At 41.9% G+C, this 21,639-nt stretch overlaps 1 protein-coding gene across 2 annotated transcripts in view; it reads left to right on the top strand.

Moving 5' to 3' along the window:
• Positions 1-21,639, top strand: part of ano11 (anoctamin 11) — a 21,763-nt gene extending 124 nt beyond the window's left edge. Inside the window, exons 2-24 of one of the 2 annotated variants that reach the window (XM_081608772.1) lie at positions 132-298; positions 2,251-2,377; positions 2,458-2,612; positions 2,709-2,816; positions 3,134-3,270; positions 3,359-3,416; positions 3,510-3,620; positions 3,704-3,869; positions 10,812-10,902; positions 11,444-11,540; positions 11,643-11,786; positions 12,018-12,155; positions 12,707-12,805; positions 12,896-12,998; positions 13,279-13,390; positions 13,482-13,536; positions 13,630-13,727; positions 13,875-14,011; positions 16,052-16,257; positions 16,355-16,491; positions 17,251-17,341; positions 17,545-17,676; positions 21,066-21,639. In XM_081608772.1, the coding sequence (XP_081464898.1) occupies positions 167-298; positions 2,251-2,377; positions 2,458-2,612; positions 2,709-2,816; positions 3,134-3,270; positions 3,359-3,416; positions 3,510-3,620; positions 3,704-3,869; positions 10,812-10,902; positions 11,444-11,540; positions 11,643-11,786; positions 12,018-12,155; positions 12,707-12,805; positions 12,896-12,998; positions 13,279-13,390; positions 13,482-13,536; positions 13,630-13,727; positions 13,875-14,011; positions 16,052-16,257; positions 16,355-16,491; positions 17,251-17,341; positions 17,545-17,676; positions 21,066-21,089 (2,658 nt within the window). In that variant the 5' untranslated portion in view covers positions 132-166 and the 3' untranslated portion in view covers positions 21,090-21,639. Of the gene's footprint in view, positions 1-131; positions 299-2,250; positions 2,378-2,457; positions 2,613-2,708; positions 2,817-3,133; positions 3,271-3,358; positions 3,417-3,509; positions 3,621-3,703; positions 3,870-10,811; positions 10,903-11,443; positions 11,541-11,642; positions 11,787-12,017; positions 12,156-12,706; positions 12,806-12,895; positions 12,999-13,278; positions 13,391-13,481; positions 13,537-13,629; positions 13,728-13,874; positions 14,012-16,051; positions 16,258-16,354; positions 16,492-17,250; positions 17,417-17,544; positions 17,677-21,065 lie in introns of those variants that run through there. The other variant, XM_081608773.1, reaches the window with a different exon arrangement.

Raw genomic sequence — 21,639 nt, 5'->3', positions numbered from 1 at the left:
TTTAAGATGCTGTTTGCAAAATTCTACTTCAGAGAAAACTACAGATTTTGTTTGTTGTTGCACAGTTTCATGTAAGTCATCAGTATACTGTTTCTTTGTTTGTTTTTTTTAATTTATTCATATTTTTGTAGCCAGCCAGCAGTGCGTTTTTATTTATTTTTTCATTATGATGAAAAAGAGCTGGGAGGTGCGGAGTGGAGACAGAGAAGTCCTTCTGGATTTGGACGCCAGGGGTGAAGCACACACCACAGACGGCTACGGCAGTCTGCAGAACGGGGACTTTTTCCCTTCACGATGTGTAAGCACTTTTTTTTTTCTTTTTACTTCTCTCACGTAATTGCATACTGTGCAGCACACCCGACATGTGGCCAATACGTTGCTCTGTTTCTCTGCCTCATCTTTTCGCACTTCACTAACTTCACACGTTTGGCTGGGAATCTGGATCTGCAATCTCTGCTGCTGGAAATTCTGAACAAGAAGTTGCTTGTGAGCTAAATGGCTGTGCCGTATATATAGTGTGTGTGTTATCTTGCAGAAAGCACAGGGACTGCTTTCTGTATCCATGTGTCCGGGCTCATTACTGCAGAGTGCAGGCTTTTATGGTGCAGTGTCTTGCACAAGAGTGTGTGGTTTATGTCATCCAAAGGCAGGGAAGTGTTCGCGAGCAAAGCCTCAGATTTGTAATCTTTGAAAGCAAAAACAACAGTTTCCTGCTTTAGAAGGAAAATCAACGCATGGTTTCCAAAACACTGCACAAATAAAACAAACCTGAGAATCATGGGGTGCTTTTGTATTCAGCCCATTTTACTCTTGATACCTGTAAATCAGTGGTGTCCCTGATGCCATAACTGCCAAATTTAAACTACTGGCGAGCCACAATATTCATTAACTTAAAAATGCAAAAAAAAAAAAAATTTGTTTATTGTGATTTTTCTTGTCTTTTTTTTTGTTGGTTTACCTACTTCAAACAATTTTTTTATGAAAAAATGTTTTTTCATAATTTTTTAATGAAAATTTTATGAACAAAGTTTTGGGTCTTTATGTTTAAAGACCCAAAACTTTGGGTCTTTAAACAAAAAAAAAGCGCTTTGGACTATTGCCTTAATAAAAGAAAAAAACAGTCAATTTCCAAATTTTTGTTTGATCATTTACTCAACGCATCAGATCTCTATGAAGGAGGTCTAACAAAAAAGTCATAAGAAGTACTGTTTTTAAAAAACACACCAAAAATGCTTCACGCTAAAGAGACCAAATCTGAACTCTCTACCTGTCAAACATGGTGTTGACAGCAGTATGCTATGGGAAGAATGGAGATAAACACAGGATGTAGGACATGGTTAAAAGTCTCTCAACGTCTCTCTGCCCGGCTTTCAAACCGTAGAGCCAGACAGAAATGAAGAGGAGCGGCAAAAGCAAATGAGGCTGTCATCAGCAGAAATTGAGCTACTGGCATGTCAGGAGAGTCATGAGACCATCATTAGGGCTGAAACAATTAATTGGATTAATAGTGTTGAATTATTATTGAAACAATCATCAACTAACTTAGGAATCCATTAATTTTTAACTGGGGTATACATACTCAATATATAGGCCATTTGCTGAATGGTTTTTAGGCAATAAAATGTTTATTTAAAAAAATGTAATTGTTTATTTCATACTTTTAATGTATTTCTAATTCTTGCATAGCAAAGACCCAAAGTGGTCAAATGAAAAACCAGCACAATATCCCAATATTTTTTTTAATTATCTGATTAATCGTCAGAATAATTGATAGATTAATTGATTGCTTCAAGATTTGGGGGTAGAGGTTTTACTTTCCAGCTGGACAAAAACAATGAGCTCAGCTCCAGCACTGCAATAGGATATTTAAGATAAAAATACATTTGTCTCAGAATAACCCAGTGAAAGTCCAGACTCAAGTTCGGTTGAGAATCCGTGGCAAAACGTGACAATTTCAGTCTCTTGCTGCGCAAAGCTGGCAGAGACGGATCCCGAAGACTCTCTGCTGTAACTGCAGCAAAAGGTGACTCTAGAGAGGAGGGAGCTCGATACAGAGGCAGAAAAAAAGCCAGGATTATTGTTATTTTTTTTTACATGTTGCAGTTGTAAGCTACTTTGTGTTGATATAACACATAAGACTCCAGGAAAATATGTTACAGTTTGAGGTTTTAAGTTGACAAAATGTTAATAAATGACTTAACACTGCAAGTTAAATGTTTTTCATACTGGCCAAACGACGTTCCTTCTCAGTCTTCAGCCGCAGCTTCAAAGTGCCACGTCCACGGTGATGATCCGATTCATTTGCACTGCATCACAAGAGATAACCAAGCGGTCTCCAAAATGGGCAACTACTTCAGAGATGGGCGAACTAAAATTGGTACGCATCACCACCCGTGTTGTTTTGAATCTTGTTTTGGCTTTCAGTTCATGATTTTAGAGTTTAATGTTGGCTTTCAGATTTTGTGCTGGTGTGGGAGATCCGGTCACGGGGCAAGCAGCGAGGGAAGGGGAAACGCAACGGGAGCTGTGAGGATGGGGAGTCTGCACAGCTGGCAGAGTGGAGGGACAAGTTTGTCCAGAACCTCCAGGCTGCCGGACTGCTACTGGAAAAGGTGCTGCTGTTTATTTTGTTAGTCCAAGAGGACGGTCACAATAAATTTCCTTTAACGTCACTCACCAGCTTTTCTCTTTCCGCTCTCTCCGTTCAGGAGGAATCTGCAAATGAAAAGAAAACCATACATTTTCTTAAAGTCAGCGCCCCCTGGGACGTGTTGGTTTACTACGCTGAGGAGCTTTGCCTCCGAGCTCCACTGCAGGTCAGCATTTAACAGGACCATTTAAATATCTGTGTCCCTTTTTTGGAAGCAAATTCATATTAATCCCTATTGCTGTGGAGCACACATTCATTTGCTACAGAGAGAAGCTACTATAAGAAAGATAAAACTTGTCTTTTTATTAAATGTACTGCCTCCCAAAACTCTTTATATCCCCTTAACCTTTCCCAGGGTTTCTGTAAGCTTCACTAACTCACATTTAAGACTTTTTAAAGACCCATGTAAGAGCACTATGAATGGAATTTAAGACCTATATCGCCACAAAAAAAGCAAATCGTTAAGTCTCTCGTGATTTCCAGGCCCAGCAACACCTGGACCTAAACACATCTTCTGTGGTTCTAAAAAGACTCTGCGTACCCAACATAATGATGGAATCGGTGCCAAACAGGCCGCTGGACTATTACACCTGTGCCTTCCGCAAGTCAAAGATGAACAGGTGAGTTCCACTTGACATCAGCGACCCCCGAGCACATCAGATTCAGACCCAGTGTCTGCATGTTTATGAATGAATTGCTTTTATGTAGATTCCTCGGCTCCGGAGACCAAGACGGCTACTTCACTAATACTCAGAGACACCAAGTTGTAAGTAACACTCCTGTTACCACAAAGCGGTGTTTGTTTTGGGATGGTTGTGTTTCCCTCATCCCACAGATGAAGTTTTGTGTCTTAACGTAGGTTTATGAGATTCTAGCTCGGACGGTGTACGGCAAAAGAAAGAGGACGGAGGTTGGCGTGGACAGACTGGTAAATGAAAGGGCCTACACGGCAGCTTATCCTCTGCATGAGGTGAAGGATTGTTATCTGCTGGGTAATGTTTGCTTTAGCTGTTTTTCCCTCTCTAATCAACCTCGTTTTCTGCCTTGCAACAGGGTCCTTTCAAGCTTCCGAGCCACAAGATCCATCCTGACGAGCTCAACCAGAGGCAGGTCCTGCACTACTACTGGGCTCGCTGGTGCAAATGGTTCAAGTACCAACCACTAGATCACATTAGGGAGTACTTTGGAGAGAAGATTGCCCTCTACTTTGCTTGGCTAGGTATGAAATCATTCTTATTTTTGGAAATACCTGAGTTGCTCTGTATACTTGTTAGCAGTGGCGCAAAAAGTGGGTATGCAGGGTATGCAACGCATAGGGGCGCAGCACCAGAGGGGGAGCCAAAATCCCGTCTAGAGGGGGCGGCGCGCCGATGACGTTTTCTCATACACTTCACCTCGCGCACATAACGAGGTAAATGTAGCGAGTTTTACCCTTCACGTATCGTCGCCTGGGCGGGAGGGGCGCCGATTTATACTTTCGCATCCACCTGAATAATGTGTAGTTGCGCCACTGCTTGTTAAAGCTCCATTTTCAGAGTGAAGAATGTAACTTAAAGGTGCAGGAAGTAAATTTTACAAAAATGTGTTTATTATTTATTTATTTTTTTGACATATTCCTTAAAATTGTCACCATGTTGGGACAATATGGTATGAATTGTGAAAAGATTGGTCTCTTGCACCTCCTCCCTGAGCTACTGTAGCCATCTAAGGAACCGCTCCTGACTAAAAACATCCAATCAGAGCCAGGAGGAGGGTCTTAGCGCTCTCAGTCCTGTACTTGTTGCTAAATGTGCTAATGGCGGAGAAACAACTTAATGTTTTGGGAAAACCGTGTGTCCGCCATAATTGGCGGCAGTACTTCGTTACTGTACTTAAGTACATTTTTCGTGTATCTGTACTTTACTTAAGTAGATTTAATAATGGATACTTTCTACTTTTACTCCACTACATTTTACAGTAAGTATCTGTACTTTCTACTTCTCTACATTTCTACAAAACCGTCGCGTTACTCGTTACATCAAAGTCGCACTGCGCTTTTTTCCCGTTAAAATGTGAAGTTGAGGGACTTAAGGTGGCGCCGTAAAATCCAAGCAATAAAGTGACTTACGTCTGTTGTCACCCATCGGCTCCACATTTACTCTCACACGGAGCTCCGCAGTGGTTTCCTCTGAGCGGGAGAAGATTTCTGTTTGATCGTCAGTTATATAATAGCGCTGCATAAATCATAAGATATGGCGACATGTAAAATCAGCAGCGCTTCGCTTTCACAGGCGGTGGGGACTTCGTCCAACTTTTAGCGTCACTTGGAAAGGAAGCTTTAAAGAAAGGTAAGCTATGTGGACGTGATGCTAGCAAAGCTAGCTGTACATAGACACATGTTGCATCTGCAATGAGAAAAAGTTGGCTGAATTATTGTGTGGAGGTGTTGACTGAGGTGTCGCATATATGGGACAACGCTGTGACCAAAGTCTGCAATATAATGATATGACATTCAGGAACGATCCGATTCTCCTGGACGGATCTTTACTAAGGTTGATAGGACTGAAGCCTCACAGAGAGACGTTCTGTGTTGTAATGCTCTGCGTACACTGCAGTAGCTATTATTTCATATAAATATATTTAATTGGTGAATATATAAAACAAGAACATAAGAACGCAGAGCATGCTCATTGTCACCTGTCATGTTGCAGCAGGAGGGAGGTTGAGAACAGTCACGGTGCTCCTTCTGTTCAGTTACTTCTTGCTTATTGCGCCTTGGACACTGTTCATAGTTGAGGGTTGTTTACCGTTAATTGTTATGTTTAATGGTGCAGACAGTTGTGGTTTCTGACATTGGCGATATGGGCAACCGCCCAGGGTGTTATTTTTTAGGGATGGTAGGAGACAAAACAAAGCAGAATAAAGAAGAGTTTGAATTGATACTGGTTAAATTTATTTCAGCTCTTAGTATTTAATAACTAGGTGTTTTTATGGGAATGTGGATCTTTCTGATCAATTTGAGAAGCAATTTTGATAGGTAAACTTAATTTGATTGTGTCATGAAGCACGGGGTGCTGGTCTTGGTCTTGATTTGGTCTTGGGTTTGGTGGTCTAGACCAGTGGTCCCCAACCATTTTATTATCGCGGACCGGTCAAGACTTGCATGTTAGTGTTCCCGCTAAAGTAGCGGTTCTCAACGTGGGCAGTAACGCCCCCCGGGGGGCGTTCAGAGGACGGCAGGGGGCGCTGGCGGAAATTTTTACGCTACACCGGCCCCACCCTCTTTGACCCCTCACACTTCTAATGGTACACTAGCCCCCCCTCAATGTCTCTCCTTCGCGCCCTCCTTCTTCGCTTCCCCCACACCCCCAACCCTCTAACGATACGTCAGCCCCCCACCTTCGTTCCTTCTTCTTCGAACCCCTTCTAATTATACTCTAGCCCCCCCAGGCCGCCACCGTTCCTTCGGCCCCCCATTATGACTCTTCGGTACGCTCTACCGACCTTGCTCTGACAGTTACAGTGGATGACTAAAGGTTTCCGGTATTCTCAGATTGAAAACTTGTACGCACTCTTAAGACCATGATCATTGAGTCCCGTAAGTTGTGAAGTTCTGCTGAAGAAACACATCCAGTTTTGACACTTCTGACAACGTGTCACTCCGTTGGTGAAAAAAACCTTGAAAACACCGTTAGGCATGAGGACTCAGAAGCGGGTACTGTCTCAGAGGCGGGTCCTGTCTCGGAGGCGGGTCCTGACTCGGAGGCAGGTCCTGACTCACTCTGAGGCAGGTCAAGACTCGGAGACAAATCCTGACTCAGAGGCAGGTCCTCACTCAGAGGCGGGTCGTGTCTGGGAGGCGGGTTTTCACTCTGAGGCGGGTCCTGTCTCGGAGGCGGGTCAAGACTCGGAGGCGGGTCCTTTCTCGGAGGTGAGTCCTGTCTTGGAGGCTGGTCCTGACTCGGAGGTGGGTCCTGACTCAGAGGAAGGTCCTGTCTCGGAGGCGGGTCCAGACTTGGAGGCGGGTCCAGACTCGGAGGCAGGTCCAGACTTGGATGCCGGTTCTGTCTCAGAGGCGGGTCCTGACTCAGGCGGGTCCAAACTTGGAGGCGGGTCCAGACTCAAAGGCGGGTCCTGTCTCGGAGGCTGGTCCAGACTCGGAGGCTGGTCCTGTCTCAGAGGCGGGTCCCGTCTCGGAGGCGGGTCCAGACTCGGATGCCGGTCCTGTCTCGGAGGCGGGTCCTGACTCAGAGGTGGGTCCAAACTTGGAGGCGGGTCCTTTCTCGGAGGTGAGTCCAAACTTGGAGGCGGGTCCTTTCTCGGAGGTGAGTCCTGTCTTGCAGGCGGGTCCTGACTCGGAGGTGGGTCCTGACTCAGAGGCGGGTCCTGTCTCAGAGGCGGGTCCTGTCTCAGAGGCGGGTCCTGTCTCAGAAGCGGGTCCAGACTCGGAGGGGGGTCCTGACTCAGAGGCGGGTCCTGACTCAGAGGCGGGTCCTGTCTCGGAAGCGGGTCCAGACTAGGAGGCGGGTCCTGACTCAGAGGCGGGTCCAGACTCTGAGGCGGGTCCTGTCTCGGAAGCAGGTCCAGACTCGGAGGCGGGTCCTGTCTCAGAGGCAGGTCCAGACTTGGAGGCGGGTCCTGTCTCGGAGGCAGGTCCAGACTCGGAGGCGGGTCCAGACTTGGAGGCAGGTCCAAACTCGGAGGCAGGTCCTGTCTCGGAGGCGGGTACAGACTCGGACTTGGATCCTGTCTCGGAGGCGGGTCCAGACTCGGATGCCTGTCCTGTCTCGGAGGCGGGTCCAGACTCGGAGGAGGGTCCAGACTCGGAGGCGGGTCCCGACTCAGAGGCAGGTCCTTTAACATATGCGGGTCCTGTCTCGGAGGCGAGTACCTTCTCGGAGGCGGGTCCCGACTCGGAGGCGGGTCTCGTCTCGGAGGCGGGTCCCGTCTCGGAGGCTGGTCCCGACTCGGAGGCGGGTCCTGTCTCGGAGGCAAGTACTGTCCCGGAGGCGGGTCCTGACTCGGAGGCAGGTCCTGTCTCGGAGACCGGCCCTGACTCCTCCAAGTCAGTACCGACCTCTGAGCAGACTTTGGTCTGCTCAGAGGCCTTTAGAGGCCCAGCTAAGCGTGGACTAAACACTACGTTCGGTCCACTCTTGGTGGGTTCTTGCCTCTCTTCTTTGTCTGAAGCGTCTCCACAACATGTAGCCTGTTTGATGAGCCCCCATGCTTTTTGAAGAAAGCTTTCTCGGAGAATGATTTTCCGCGATCGTGCCTGGGTTCTTCTAAAGCACTGCACAACTTTGTAAATAACAATTGGGTTGTTGCTTTTTATCATCTTGAATAGCAGTTCTCTAACTGCATCTTCATTGCCACAGAGAAGTTGCAAGATGTCTCAGCAGTGTTTTGTTTCCATTTTCTCAAAAAAGACAAAATCTATGTCTTTGACTTCTTTCCAGATTTTTGGAGCAAGCTTTCTCTGGACAGGTTTGGTGTGCTTCCTTTTGTAAGCCGCATAGATCTGTTACTAGACTTATAAATCAATCTCCAAAGAATATTTTCCACCATAACTCTCCTTTCGTCCTCTGTTCCACGTCTGAAACCCATCCTGTTTGCGTCCCTCAAAAATTGTTCAGGGTCCATGGCTGCCTGAGTATAATCCTCACTCAGGCAGTTTTCATCTGCGTACCAGTCCTCAGTAGGAAAAAATGTCTTTCTGAACTTTCTTTTTGTAGATGTTAACATTTTCTTTTAAGGAACAGGATTTTCTAGGTGCTTTTTGAATTTTTCCACAATTACTTCATGTCCTTCAGGGTAATCCAGTAGTGCAATTAAATGCAGTCCACTGGCAAAGTGGAATGCATCTCTCGCAATACTCTGGAAAATCCATTCACTTAGCTCTTCTGACACCTCTGAGAGTACGTCCACATTTAATTCTCCAGTTTTTCTCAAAAGCAAGATCACAATTTTGCTATGCTGTTCCTCAAAGGTGTGTCTGACAAGATGCAGAGTTGGTCCATCTGCAGCCTTTTCAATCACTTCCCACAGAAGTTTACTGAGAAAGTTTCTCCTCTTGTAATCTGGGCTTCTTTGACCAGGATGAATTTTGTTGGACAACGTTTTTTTCACTTTTGTCCAAAAAGAGACCTTAGGCCTCACATCCATTTCTCTCTGTGGGCTTTCGTCATTCATCATTATTGAATCTCGTGTTGACTGGCTTGTTAACTGATTTGTGTTAACTGATCAGAGAATTAACTGATGTCATGGACTCTATGACATCATAAAGTCATTCTCAGAAGGGCCTCATGACACAGAGGCCCTTCTGAGAAGGGCCTCTGTGTCCCTTCTGAGAAGGGCCTCTGTGTCCCTTCTCAGAAGGGACACAGAGATGGAAACAAAGCAAAATAAAGAAGAGTTTGAATTGATACTGGTTCAATTTATTTCAGCTTTTAGTATTTAATAACTAGGTGTTTTTATGGGAATGTGGATCTTTCAGATCAATTTGAGAAGCAATTTTGATAGGTAAACTTAATTTTATTGTGTTATGTAGCGCAGGGTGTTGGTCTTGGTCTGGTCTCGGGTTCGGTGGTCTAGATACAACTCTGCTACGTGGCTCCTTAGTTCCACGTCCTCCCCTGCCAGTTGGATTTCTTTCAAAATAAATGCCACTAGTGGCAAAAATAAGTGAAGTTCATGCTGTTAGGACAGGAGACCAGATGTTTCCATCCCTGAAATTATGATGCATAAAATCAAATGTCGAAGTCTCAACTATGTTACAGAGTAAACACAATAAAAACATGCTTTATCTGTGGCACTGTTCATTAAAATGGCACATTACTGATTTATTAAAATTAAATACAATCGGTACACTTAATGATATTAGCAATTAGGTATTAATCAGCAAGTACTTCTACTTTTAATACTTAGGTATTTTTAAAAGCCAGGACTTTTATACTTTTATTTAAGTAAAATGTTAATGTGGTACTTTTACTTGAGTACATTTTTGTCTGTATATTTGTACTTTTACTTGAGTACATTTTTTGCGTACTTTCTCCACCATTGGTTGGCGGCCATGCTAACTAAGCCTGCGCATTCACAACGGCTGCATTGTAGCAGCTAGCACAGCCTAGCAGTGCCACACAGACAGTAATTGACAGCACTAAGACCGGCCTCTTGTACAAAGTAAAAACATTTTTATAAAGGTTACATACTGCACCTTTAAAGTGAAGTATTTATTTAGACATCTTATTGCTAATTCCAAGGCATTTGCATCGCCAAGAACCATTGGAGCATCCTGCCTGACATAAGCGTAATGTAAACCCAATAAATAAATAATTAAATCTATAAAAAATAAAAATGTCTTAATATAAATATACATAAATATCCCAAGAAGATTTAATTAAAGTTCAGGCACTTGATTTATGTGCCGTTTTATCTCCTTTTCATGATATTAATCAGAAGCACAAAGACAGTCAATGGTAAAAACTTTCTACTTTTGTTATTTAATTGTAATATTTGGAGATTGTATACAATTTTTACTGAAACACACACACCACAGATGAAAACTTTATCCTCTTAAAGTATCTAAGCAAGCTCACTTCAAATGGCCTCAGATGGGGCACCAATATTTAGGAATGTTAAAACTACATTGCACCGTATTAGTGTTGCTAAATTATTTTGTGTCATAATGAACCAGTCCCTTTCTGCTGAGCTACCTTTATCACTCTTTATTTCTGCTTCTCCTTGTGATCTCTCTTCTGCTCAAAACGTAAAAGCTGCGAACTTTTTAAAGCAAAATGAAATGTGTCAATTAATAAACTTTTAATAAACTTTTTCCTTCAACTGATGAACTGAAATAACTCTTTTTAAAACCTTGAGGGGACGACACTGCTGAACTAAGTGAATAAATAAAATGAATTTGAGCTTGTAGCCTACTGCAGCAGCTGTCTGGCAGACACTGTTGAGCAAACATACAGCAGGTGGAAGTATGTTTCATAGGAATAGATGAACAACAGTACCAGTGCAGCATCAGCAGAAAACATGCGGATGTGTTTCGGACAGTTAAACTATTAAAAGCGTCTCTAGCGGCGCAGCGTCAACCTGGGAGCAGCTGCTCAGTTTCATTTCCTCTCCCTGCATCAACTGAGAGCTGCACTCTAATGGAGCTCTGCTGTCCCTGCAGGTTTCTACACAGCCTGGCTGCTGCCGGCGGCCATAGTGGGAACACTGGTTTTTGTGTCAGGAGTCATGTCCATGGACACCAACACACCAGCGTGAGTCTTCAATGAAAAGCACACAGAGTACCACAGGAAACACTACACATGCTTCACTGCAACACAGAGCAGAGCGGCTTTATATGAAGCAACGTTTAGAGATGATTAGCAACGATTATCAATTTAGCTGAGGCGATGATGTGACCACAATTTCTGTCAAGAAAGATTTGTTCGTGCACAGAAGTTGATAGATTTTCTACTTCTGAAGCTGTTGAGGTCAATATTTGGCACCAGCTGCAGTCGAGCACCTAGTGTACAGAAGTGAGATTAGCATTGATCCTCTGAGGAAAAAAGCATGTTATAGCTTTCCTCAGAGGAATGCTGGGATTTCCAGGAAAATAAACCTTTCTAGAATCTTCAACACTTATTTTCGAATTAAGCGAGGCACATCGAAAGGGTAAATTTACCAAACCATAGCAGAGCTTTGCAAACTTGCAGTATTTTCACATTTCCTCACTCGATGGCAAACTATGGTGTGTTTTATTCCAATTTTAAGGCAGAGTGATGTACATTTTTGAATATTATTTGGGACTGTCAACAGGGAGGACATTTGTAACAGTGGTGCGAAGTATCCGATGTGCCCCCTTTGTAAAACATGTGATGCTTGGAACATGTCTGATATCTGCACCATGGCGAAGGTAAGCTATATTTGCTCCTCTAATTGCTGTGAAGCTCAGTTTAGAGTCACAACATGAACAAGCTCAGAGCTTAAACCTGTCCCTTGCCGTTCCGTGCTGCAGCTTGGCTACCTGTTTGACCACCCCGGTACCGTGTTCTTCAGCGTCTTCATGTCCTTCTGGGCCGTGACCTTTCTGGAGTTCTGGAAGCGCAAGATGGCTACTCTGGCCCATCACTGGGACTGCATGGACTTCCATGAGGAGGAGGTTATTTGTTACATTAGCATGAGCATCTCCACGCTGTTTTATTGTCATAGTTCCTGCAAATGGAAAGACTGAAAGATGTTGTGGTGGAGTACCGTAAGAAAATGATTAGTATTTAAAAACTTGTTCCATCTATTTCCTGACGTTAATATCTTCAACAGTATCTTTTCCTTTAGAGAATACACACTAACAAAACGTTGCTGTATAGAAACCTGACCTGCTGTGTCCTCTCAGGAACGTCCCCGTCCTGAGTTTGCCGCCACGGCCCCAACTGTGGAGGAGAATCCAGTGACTGGAGTCAAAGAGCCGTACTTTCCAGAGAAGACGAGACTGTCTCGCATGTTCACTGGCTCCATGGTCATCGTCCTGATGGTGAGTTGTGTCTGATGACTTCTTACTAAACAAAAATGTAGAGGTGTGCAATACTGAGAATTTTGGTATTGATCTTATTCCGAGTAAATTCAGGAATAATATCGCAGATACCAATATTTTTTAAAAACAACGTCATTGACATTGAGCGTTTTGGTGATCTGACTTCAGTTAGTTAATCATAAGTGTTAGCATAAGTGTTTTTGTTAATTAAATATACTAGAAAACATTATGTAAGTATAGAAAGTTTCAGGACAGTGGAGTTGTCTCTATTCAGTGAAGATAAGTAGAGGTATAAAGAATTGAGGTGACAGCCACATTGAACTAAAGATGATCTGATTATCTTTGTCATTGTTCCTACATTCTTCTAAAGAGAACTGGGACAATGGGAAAAAAATTAAAAATAAAAAACAAGCAGCTCCACCATTAATAAAAACCTCAGAGTTCGGCACAGTCAACTTTCTGGCTGTGAACCATCATGGTAGATAAAATGCACTTTCTGAACAGTTGTTTTTTAACCAAAACAATTCCTCTGCAACATAATGTCTCCTCAGCTGTGTGTGGTGATAATCTTCCTGGTGACGGTGGTCATGTGTCGAGGAGTCATCAGCGTCATGATGTACCAGAGCGGGAGCCCTGTGCTGCGTACAGAGGTATGTCAGATCTACGCAGAACATGTCAGATTCATTTGTTTGATTTAAAATATGTTGTAAACACTAGTGCCAACGTAATTTCCTCTTCAGGCTGGAACCATAGCTAACATCTGCAGCAGCATTGTGAACCTGGGCTTCATTCTGGTAATGGGTCAGGTTTATACGGCCTTAGCGGAGCAGCTCACCAAATGGGGTAAGAGTCGATGCAGAATTAGAAAACAACTGAGCTGTAAACGCTTGGCAATGCATTTGTCTGCAAGGAAATGTAAGCTGAAAGATAACATTCTGTTTCTTTGTTGTTGTTTTTTTTTCACTAAATGATGAAAACACCAAATTCATTATTTTAAAGGTTGGCTTTTGTTAGAGTGAAATCTGCTAGATGCCTTGTTCAGATACAGTATTCAGCAATTCCCCTTAAACCTTTTTACATTTCTTCGACTTCATCACTGCATTCCTCTGTGCTCACATTGCAGAGATGCACAGAACCCAAACCCAGCATGACAACGCTTTCACCCTCAAAGTGTTCATCTTCCAGTTTGTCAACTTCTACTCGTCTCCCTTCTACGTGGCTTTCTTTAAGGGAAGGTAAGATAGGGCCCAGTCACGTGAAACGCTTGATGAAATGTTCATTCCTCTAGAAATATAAGCGGTTCTCTTTTTGTCTCTGTGTGTTCAGGTTTGTGGGTTACCCTACAAACTATGGAACCTTGTTTGGGATGAGAAACGAAGATGTTGGTGCTTTTTTAATATGAATTCTTGAAGTGCGTCGCACTGTCTTCCTGTGTCGCTGCATTGAGTGGTTTCTGTGCGCCTTGTGATTTCAGTGTGGTCCTGGCGGTTGCCTCATTGAGCTGGCTGAACAACTCTTCATCATAATGGTGGGGAAGCAGCTGATCAACAACATCCAGGAGTTCATCATACCGTATGTTAGATCAAGCTGAATTCATATCTATGTGGTTTCTAAAAACATTATCGTGTTCGTTTACACTGACATTGCTTTTCTTTACATGCAGTCCAACTGATAAATGATTACCTACATGTTAACCCATCTATTATTCCTTGTATGCAGCAAAGTAAAAGCCTGGCGGCAGAAAAGAACCTTGGCCAGCGTGTTGGGAGATGATGAGCAGGACGAGCCTCGACGCTGGGAGGAAGACTATAAGTTGGTGCCATGTGGGGGCCTGTTTGAGGAATATCTGGAAATGGGTAATTAGATAAGAACTGGTTCTTTTTTGGATCAATTCCCAGATCAATAAAGATGTTATTAATAGAAAGCCCTTCTCGCTTATCGGCACAGCTGGTCGATATGAAAGGAAATGGGTTGAAGGTATAGAACAATTTCCGGAGTTTTTAAACCTGAGTTTATAAGGAGAGTAGTTCATAATCTATAGCAGTGTTTTTCAACCACTGTGCCGCGGCACACTAGTGTACCATGAGTGATCATCAGGTGTGCCGTGGAAATTATCCAATTTCACCTACCGTATTTTCCGGACTATAAACCGGAAAATATACACTTTGAACCATGCAGCTTGTAGCCTGGTGCAGCTTTTCTGAGGATTTTTCTTCATCAACCAGGGGGCTCTTTAGCAGGAAGTGAATCATTGGAAGTCAAAATTGTAAATCAAAGAAGAATGCGCTAATTTTCGTTTAGAACAAGCACATGCTTGTTCAATGACGGAGAAATGTTTTCAAACTCATATGATGCAGCTTCTAAGTTGAGGAGTATCAATCTGGGACTACAGGAGGGAAATAGAGCTGCTGCACGTAAACTCGGCGTGAACAAAACCGGTTTTGGAGATGGAGAACTGCGTCCTTAATATATCCAGCAGTTATTATTACGCAACCCTCTGCTGCCCTCTGCTGGGTTCTTATGGGAAACCGAGAGCGGCAGAGATACCAGCGGCCTGTAGCCCGGTGAGGCTGATATAAGTAAGTTTCCAGGGGTGGGGGAGGTTCAAAAAATTTGAAGGTGTGGTTTATAGTATGGTGCACTCATAGTCCGGAAAATACAGTAATTGGTCTTAAAAAATTGTTTGAAAATGAATTAATTATCTGCAAATAATGCCATCTTTAAGTGTCTTTGCTGTAGTTATTCTCTGATAAGTTAACACAAATCAGTTAACAAGCCAGTCAACACGAGATTCATTTGGAAGTTTTAGCTCAGCTCAATAATGATGAATGACGAAAGCCCACAGAGAGAAATGGATGTGAGGCCTAAGGTCTCTTTGGACAAAAGTGAAAAAAACATTGTCCAACAAAATTCATCCTGGTCAAAGAAGCCCAGATTACAAGAGGAGAAACGGCGTAATCATGTAATTTTATTATCTCTAGATGGCAGTAGGTACAGAGCATTTTACATTAAAACAAGAGAATTAGTGATGCATGAATGTTACCACCGCCGGTGAACTGTATGATACCAGCTAATATTAGCTATAGTGCTTGGTGTAATACCAGGGTTCAGCCCCGCTATGAAGGCTAGCTACACAACGCTACAGTGTTGTGGCACTGTTCGTGTATTTTTGAAGTCTACATGTTAAGTACAATTTGAAATAAGAAATGTAAAATATAATAAAAAATACATTTTTGTGTTTATTTGATTCCTATTCAAGACACTTTGATAAGAATGACTATATATGTAATATAGGGCAGTGTTTTTCAACCACTGTTCCGCGGCACACTAGTGTGCCGCGAGTGATCGTCAGATGTTCCGTGGAAATTATACAATTTCACCTACGGTACCGTATTTTCTGGACTATAAGCTGCTACTTTTTTCCTAAGCTTTGAACCATGCGGATTGTAGCCCGTTGTGACTTTTCTGTGGATTTTTCTTCAACCACCAGGGGGCTCTCTAGCAGGAAGTGACAGTGTAGCTACTATCAGCTACACTACCTAATAGTAGTGTAGCTGATTAGGTTGTTTATAAAAGAATCGATATATAACCCATGACTGTCTGTTTCTCTTGGGCATAATCATGATGTGACACAGAGGCCTCTTTTTCATACCAAGCCATTAAAAATAGGAAAAACAGGAAGTTATGAGTTGATCCTCATAATTTATTAAACGCCTGCAAGAAGACAGACAATCTCCTTAATTTCACCAGATCTACAGTTAGCAAGTCACCAAGCCTCTTTATTTTAAGGTCTTTGAACTCATCTTCACCAGCAGGGTCCATAATCCTGGAGGGCATTAGTTGTCATTTTATGTTTGGCTGCTCAGTGTAAATAAAACTGTCTCCCTGTCCTCCAGTCCTCCAGTTTGGGTTCATCACAATCTTCGTAGCAGCGTTCCCCCTGGCGCCGCTCTTCGCCCTCCTGAACAACTGGGTGGAGATCCGCCTCGACGCCCACAAGTTTGTGTGCGAGTACCGCCGACCGGTGGCCGAGCGGGCTCAAAACATCGGAGTTTGGTTCAACATCTTAGAAGCCTTGTCTCATCTGTCTGTCATTGCCAACGTCAGTAGATCTGTAGTTATGCCTTTACAAGACGATGCATGGTTATCACTAAGATGAATATGTGTTTGACAAAATTGTGATGCTTTTATTTTCTCAGGCCTTTCTGATCGCCTTCACGTCAGATTTTTTACCACGCCTGCTCTACCAGTACAAATTCAGCAATGATCTCAATGGATATGTTAACTTCACCTTGGCCTACGCACCACTCAACTACACTGACTACCCTCTGTGCAGGTATAGTGGCAACATTGGATTTATAAGTCAAAGCTTCTCAAAAACAGTGCAAATAAATAAATTCAGAAAGTTTTCTACATTTCTGTGTGTTTTAGAGAAGTGTATAAATAGTTTCAGCATTATTTTTCTCATTTATTTATTTTAGCTAAGGTAAACATTGGGGTGAGTCTGAATGTCTTGCCGTGTCAGTGGCAATTACTCTTTACAAAAGCTGGAGGGAAGATATACTCTCTGTGGCATTTTACCTTTGCGGTTTTTGTTGGTCATTTTTGTTCGATTTGTTAACTCAAGATTTATTTACTAAAACATGAATGAAGACACTCACTTAAGAATGTCATTTTTCTTTCATAACCACCGTAGTAACATTTATTCAGAGTATTTGGTTTTAGCACTTAACTTGATTTGATTTTTGGAGATTATCCCGCGTTGGTATTTTATGACTGACAGATTATGGGCCCGTCGACTTAATCTGATTGATTTGAATGTGAATAAATCATTGAACAACTAATAATGTTTTATTGTTGTTGAGAGCAAATATTGTTGAGTTCATTTGAATGTAAATGTTTAACTGAATCAGGATTATGTGTTTAATTATATTTCTGTTCATTGCAAAAGTTGCATTTTTTCTTTTGCTTTTTTTGAAATCCTAGACTTGACCAGTAGAGGGCAGTGTAGGTCGTGTTCCAAATTGAATCTGTTGTGTTTTCTTGCTCTGCTGCTGTACATGCTCTGCGTTGACTGTGCTTTATTTATTTCCAGATATAAAGCATTCAGAGACAATGATGGAATGTATACGCTCTTCTACTGGGAACTCCTCGCTGTGCGACTTGGTTTTATCATTGCATTTGAGGTTAGAATGGAGACACTTGAAATCCACTTATGTTTAGCTTAAAACTCTGGGTTTCTTCAGTTGCATCATGTTCCTGTAAGTTTGTCTTCTAGTTAAAACAGATCATTTCCAGTAGTCAGTTCAGAGGTTAGAAATGATTTCATTCTCCCTCAGTGTAAAGGGAACCATCTTGTTGACTTCTTTCTTTTTTTCCTTCAACACAGCATGTGGTATTTTTTGTTCTGCGAGCCATTGACTGGATCGTACCCGACGTCCCTGAGTCCTTGGAGCTGAAGATCAAGCGAGAGCGCTACCTGGCCAAGCAAGCGCTGGCTGAAAACCAGGAGGCGCTGTTGGTAAGTTGAGGTCAACAGGAAACCCAACACTGTTCAGCCAGCTCCAACTAAGGTCACTGAGACAGGGGAGGCACACAAAGTTTATATATGACTAACACATTCATATATTACCTAATAAACAATAAAGACTAAAATCCTTCAGCTGAATGTTTTATGGACAAATGTTAAACCTGTGTTTTTGAGAACATGTCAAGAAATTTGTTGCTGTGTTTATGTTCTAACATATGAGGAGCTGCAGTAGTTGTAAGTCACAAAACACTAGGATTTGCTAAGTGTTGTTGCGCTAGCTACTGTTAGCATTGCAAGCCAAAGCCATATAATTCTCTTTAATCTTTCAATTTAAACACAACATAAACATCTTGCAAATAGACATTTTATATAACTGAGTATGCCACTGGTCTAAAGAGATTCCAGCTGCCAGAGGTCCCATTAAACAGGTTCGTTACGTTGTAAGTTCATGTCAGTCAAACTGGATGCTAACCTCCTGGATGCTCGGAGAGTTGGGATTCCGTCTACAAAGGCTGCTCTTGTTTTATTTCTAAATGGGAATTTGGAAAATCCCACTTCTGAGCGCAAAGAGTTAGTTGATCACATCAGTTGTGTGATCGACCAATAAAGCCTTGTGTTTATTTTAGCACTTATTAGCTACATCCTTAACAGAGTAATGAACAGAATCCAGAAAAACGTTCTGTATTTTCAGTTCAATTTCAACTTGGTTTATTTCACAAGACAGTAATGCTATCTGAGACACAATATATATCAGTCACACAGACCCCAATAAAGCACAAGCTACGTCTGGTTATTTCTTGCAGAGCAGTTCAAACAAAAAGCCAGATTCAGATATACTGTCTAGTTTAACTCTTATACAACAGCCACACATTGAACATGTAGATGCTAAAAGTATTATCAAGGGAAAGCCATCTGAATCATTGACTTTGCAGCAATCTTTCATTCCCTGCAAGGATGCGGCAACTGTAGGGAATTAGAACCACACCATTATTTATGTCTAATTCTGAATTTGAAGTGCCGTCTCTTTATAGAACCTGTTAAACACCAAGTCACTTATATCATAAAAGTAAAGAGTTGACAGAGGGTGTACTTTCACTTCAGAGTAACTGCAGATTACACAGTAGCATTCAGGTGCAGCTTTATGAAGCTATAAAGCAAAAGAGTAAAATCAACATGCATTTAGCTTGGGTACACACACAAACACAGGTAAGTAGAAGATATTTACAGGAACCTGATTTCAGTGATTGCATGGACAGAATGTTTAGTGTTCCACTTTAAGCCATAACATAGACAATCTATATGAATAAAAACCATCTTAGTAATTCATCCCAAGCAAAGTATACATGCGCTCAAGCACACACACCCACAACCACGCCCGATTAGGAAGCAAAGCCGTCTGTTTTTTGTCATCCTCAACAAACTAGCAAAATTCTTTCTGACTGGATAGTTCACCACTCTTATCAGAAGTAGAAGAGTAAATTCAAATTGGTTGGCGTCCTCAAATGAACTTGAGTTTTAACAAGGTTGACGTCAGGACTTTGGTAATTCATTCCCGAATGTTAAAGTCGGCTGGCTTTATTTGTTCTAAAGCCAGTTTTATTGGTGTTTGGACTCACTTTCCTAGTGGAAAACATGTTTATGTTCAAGTTTCAATTATCTAGCGGGTTTTTTTTGCAGGTAAACTGGAGACATTTTGAAACAGACTCCCTTTATTACTCTATTGTCCTTGTTTAATTTACCATTACCAGAGGCAGCAAAACTGTCCCAAAGCATGATGTTACCATCACCATGCTTAAACAGTCTGTACAGTTAGGGTTAGTCTTGGGTTTGAAAAGCATCACCATGACAGCATAAAACATATTTACCATCCAGTGATGAAACTTGAAGGTTTTCTGCTTGTCGCTGTGAAGGTAAGTCGAGCTTGAAAATGTTGGTTTTGCTTCTGTCTTGATCTGAATCTTCTTGATTCATGAGAATATAAAACTGGTTTTGATATGGAGACCGACAGTAGCACTGGGTTGTACAAGTTTGCAGTTCTTGCCTTGCTTGATGCTATTTGCCATCATCCTCACTATTTTCCTTTCTTCACAGATTTTTTCAGACCTTGTCAAAGTGCTGACGCATTAAGAAAGTGCAGGCTTACCTATTATTTCAAACCGTTGAACGTCTGCAGTTATTGGTGCCTGCAGTAGCAGTAGCCCTTGTGCTAACATTAGCATTTTAGCTACTATTTATATCTTACTACCTTACTGAATGAAGTAAGTCAATGTTAGTGAACATGCCAGCGATAGCCCACATGCCATTGACAGAATTTTAGATAATCTCAGTATTTGAGCTAATTTTGGCACATGCACTGCTGTTTACACAGTAGACAAAGTAAGTCAATGTTAGTCAGTATGCTAGTGATAGCCCACATGTTACAGATAACCTTTTAATTAACCATTGCATTGTTGCTAATTCTATAAATATAACAAGGAATAACATAAACAATCTGTTTTGTAAATTGTTTTATGCTTTAATGGTCACACTTCAGGCTTGCTAGACCTGAGTTTTCATCACAGCCTAACATTTGGGTCAGAAAACCACACACACTTTGGCAGGCCCCTTTTGAAATTTTCTAGTTTAGGAAATGTCCCCTAAACACTCCTTGACCGGCCCCCCCTCTCCCCCCCGGTTCTTAGTAATGATTGAGTTTTGTCAAGCAAATACTTTTTTATGCTGCCATGAGCTGCAATGACACATTGAGATTTCTGAGCTTTCATCACCACTTATTAGAAGATATTTGTGAACAAATGTATATATTTTAGCCTTTATGTATAATTTGGGTCCTTTAAGACTTTCAGTGAAGTCCAAGTGAATTTAAATGCTGGTGGCTACTTTTAAACTATTCTACCCTGAAAGATGTAATTAAAAGCTCAAAATTCTCATCACATTTTAGTCCATGGAGACTTAATCTATCATAAACACCTGTGTTCAACTGTATGTAAGTGATGAAAACCTTTTTAAAAGTTATATCAGCTTGTGAGTATGTTTAACCTGAAATAATATGACTCAATCTCTTTGAGGTGTTTTTTTTTTTTACTGTAGCAAGAGCTGGACCGGCTGCTTCCTTATTTTCAGCCTCCTGAGATGAGCTTTAGGTTTTTCACATTTCCATAAAAGTAACATTCCCCAAGTTTTCCAATTCACTGATACTAGAGATTTTTAAATTATAGGGTTTATTAAAAGTGCCAACAGCTGAAAATTACAGCATCATAAGCAAAAACAATCTGTCTCAGCACTTTTCAGCCTCCATAGAGCAGCCAATGTGACAAAACTAACTCTCTCATCTCTCTTCCTTCTTCTTTTGTCTAAATCTAATTGCACCGCCCCACTTGAAGCAAGCGACACGTCCTTTGGATTGATGAATCGGGACTGGAATGGAATGCTGGGAGGAAACATTCGAGGAAGACGCTCCTTTGAATTTAAGAAGATAATTTTTTTCATCATTTGAAAGTCAAAAAGCCAGCTCCACATGAGATTATTGATGCTGCTGCACGCAGACTGAGGCAGAGGAAACTAAGGTCACTGGTTGGCTCTTTCACCAGGAGGATTCTAACTTCAGTTGTTGGATGTTTGAGCTATAATTTAAGCTGGGCTTTCCTTTTCGGAGCAAGGCGTAATTCATCAAGCATGAGGAATAATGACGCCGCTTCTCTGCAGATTAACTTGATTTATGACTACCAGCAGCTACAGCATGCATTGTTGATGCAGATGTGTACAGAAACGTATTCACAGCCCCTTTATCTTTTTATTTTATTTTTTTACATTTTATCACATTGCAACCACAAACGTCACTGTGTTTTACTGGGATTTTATCTGTCAGAAAAAAAAACACTTGTAAAGTGGAAGTTATATTCAAAGTAAAGTAGTTTATCATATTTTTTTGTCTTAAAAATAAAAATCTGAAGAGTG

Source organism: Poecilia reticulata, chromosome 7 (assembly GCF_904066995.2).
Source record: "Poecilia reticulata chromosome 7, P_reticulata-male-v2, whole genome shotgun sequence".
In the NCBI taxonomy this organism is placed as follows: domain Eukaryota; kingdom Metazoa; phylum Chordata; class Actinopteri; order Cyprinodontiformes; family Poeciliidae; genus Poecilia; species Poecilia reticulata.
Note: the sequence above shows the minus strand (reverse complement) of the source record. Positions and strands in the feature narration are given on the sequence as shown.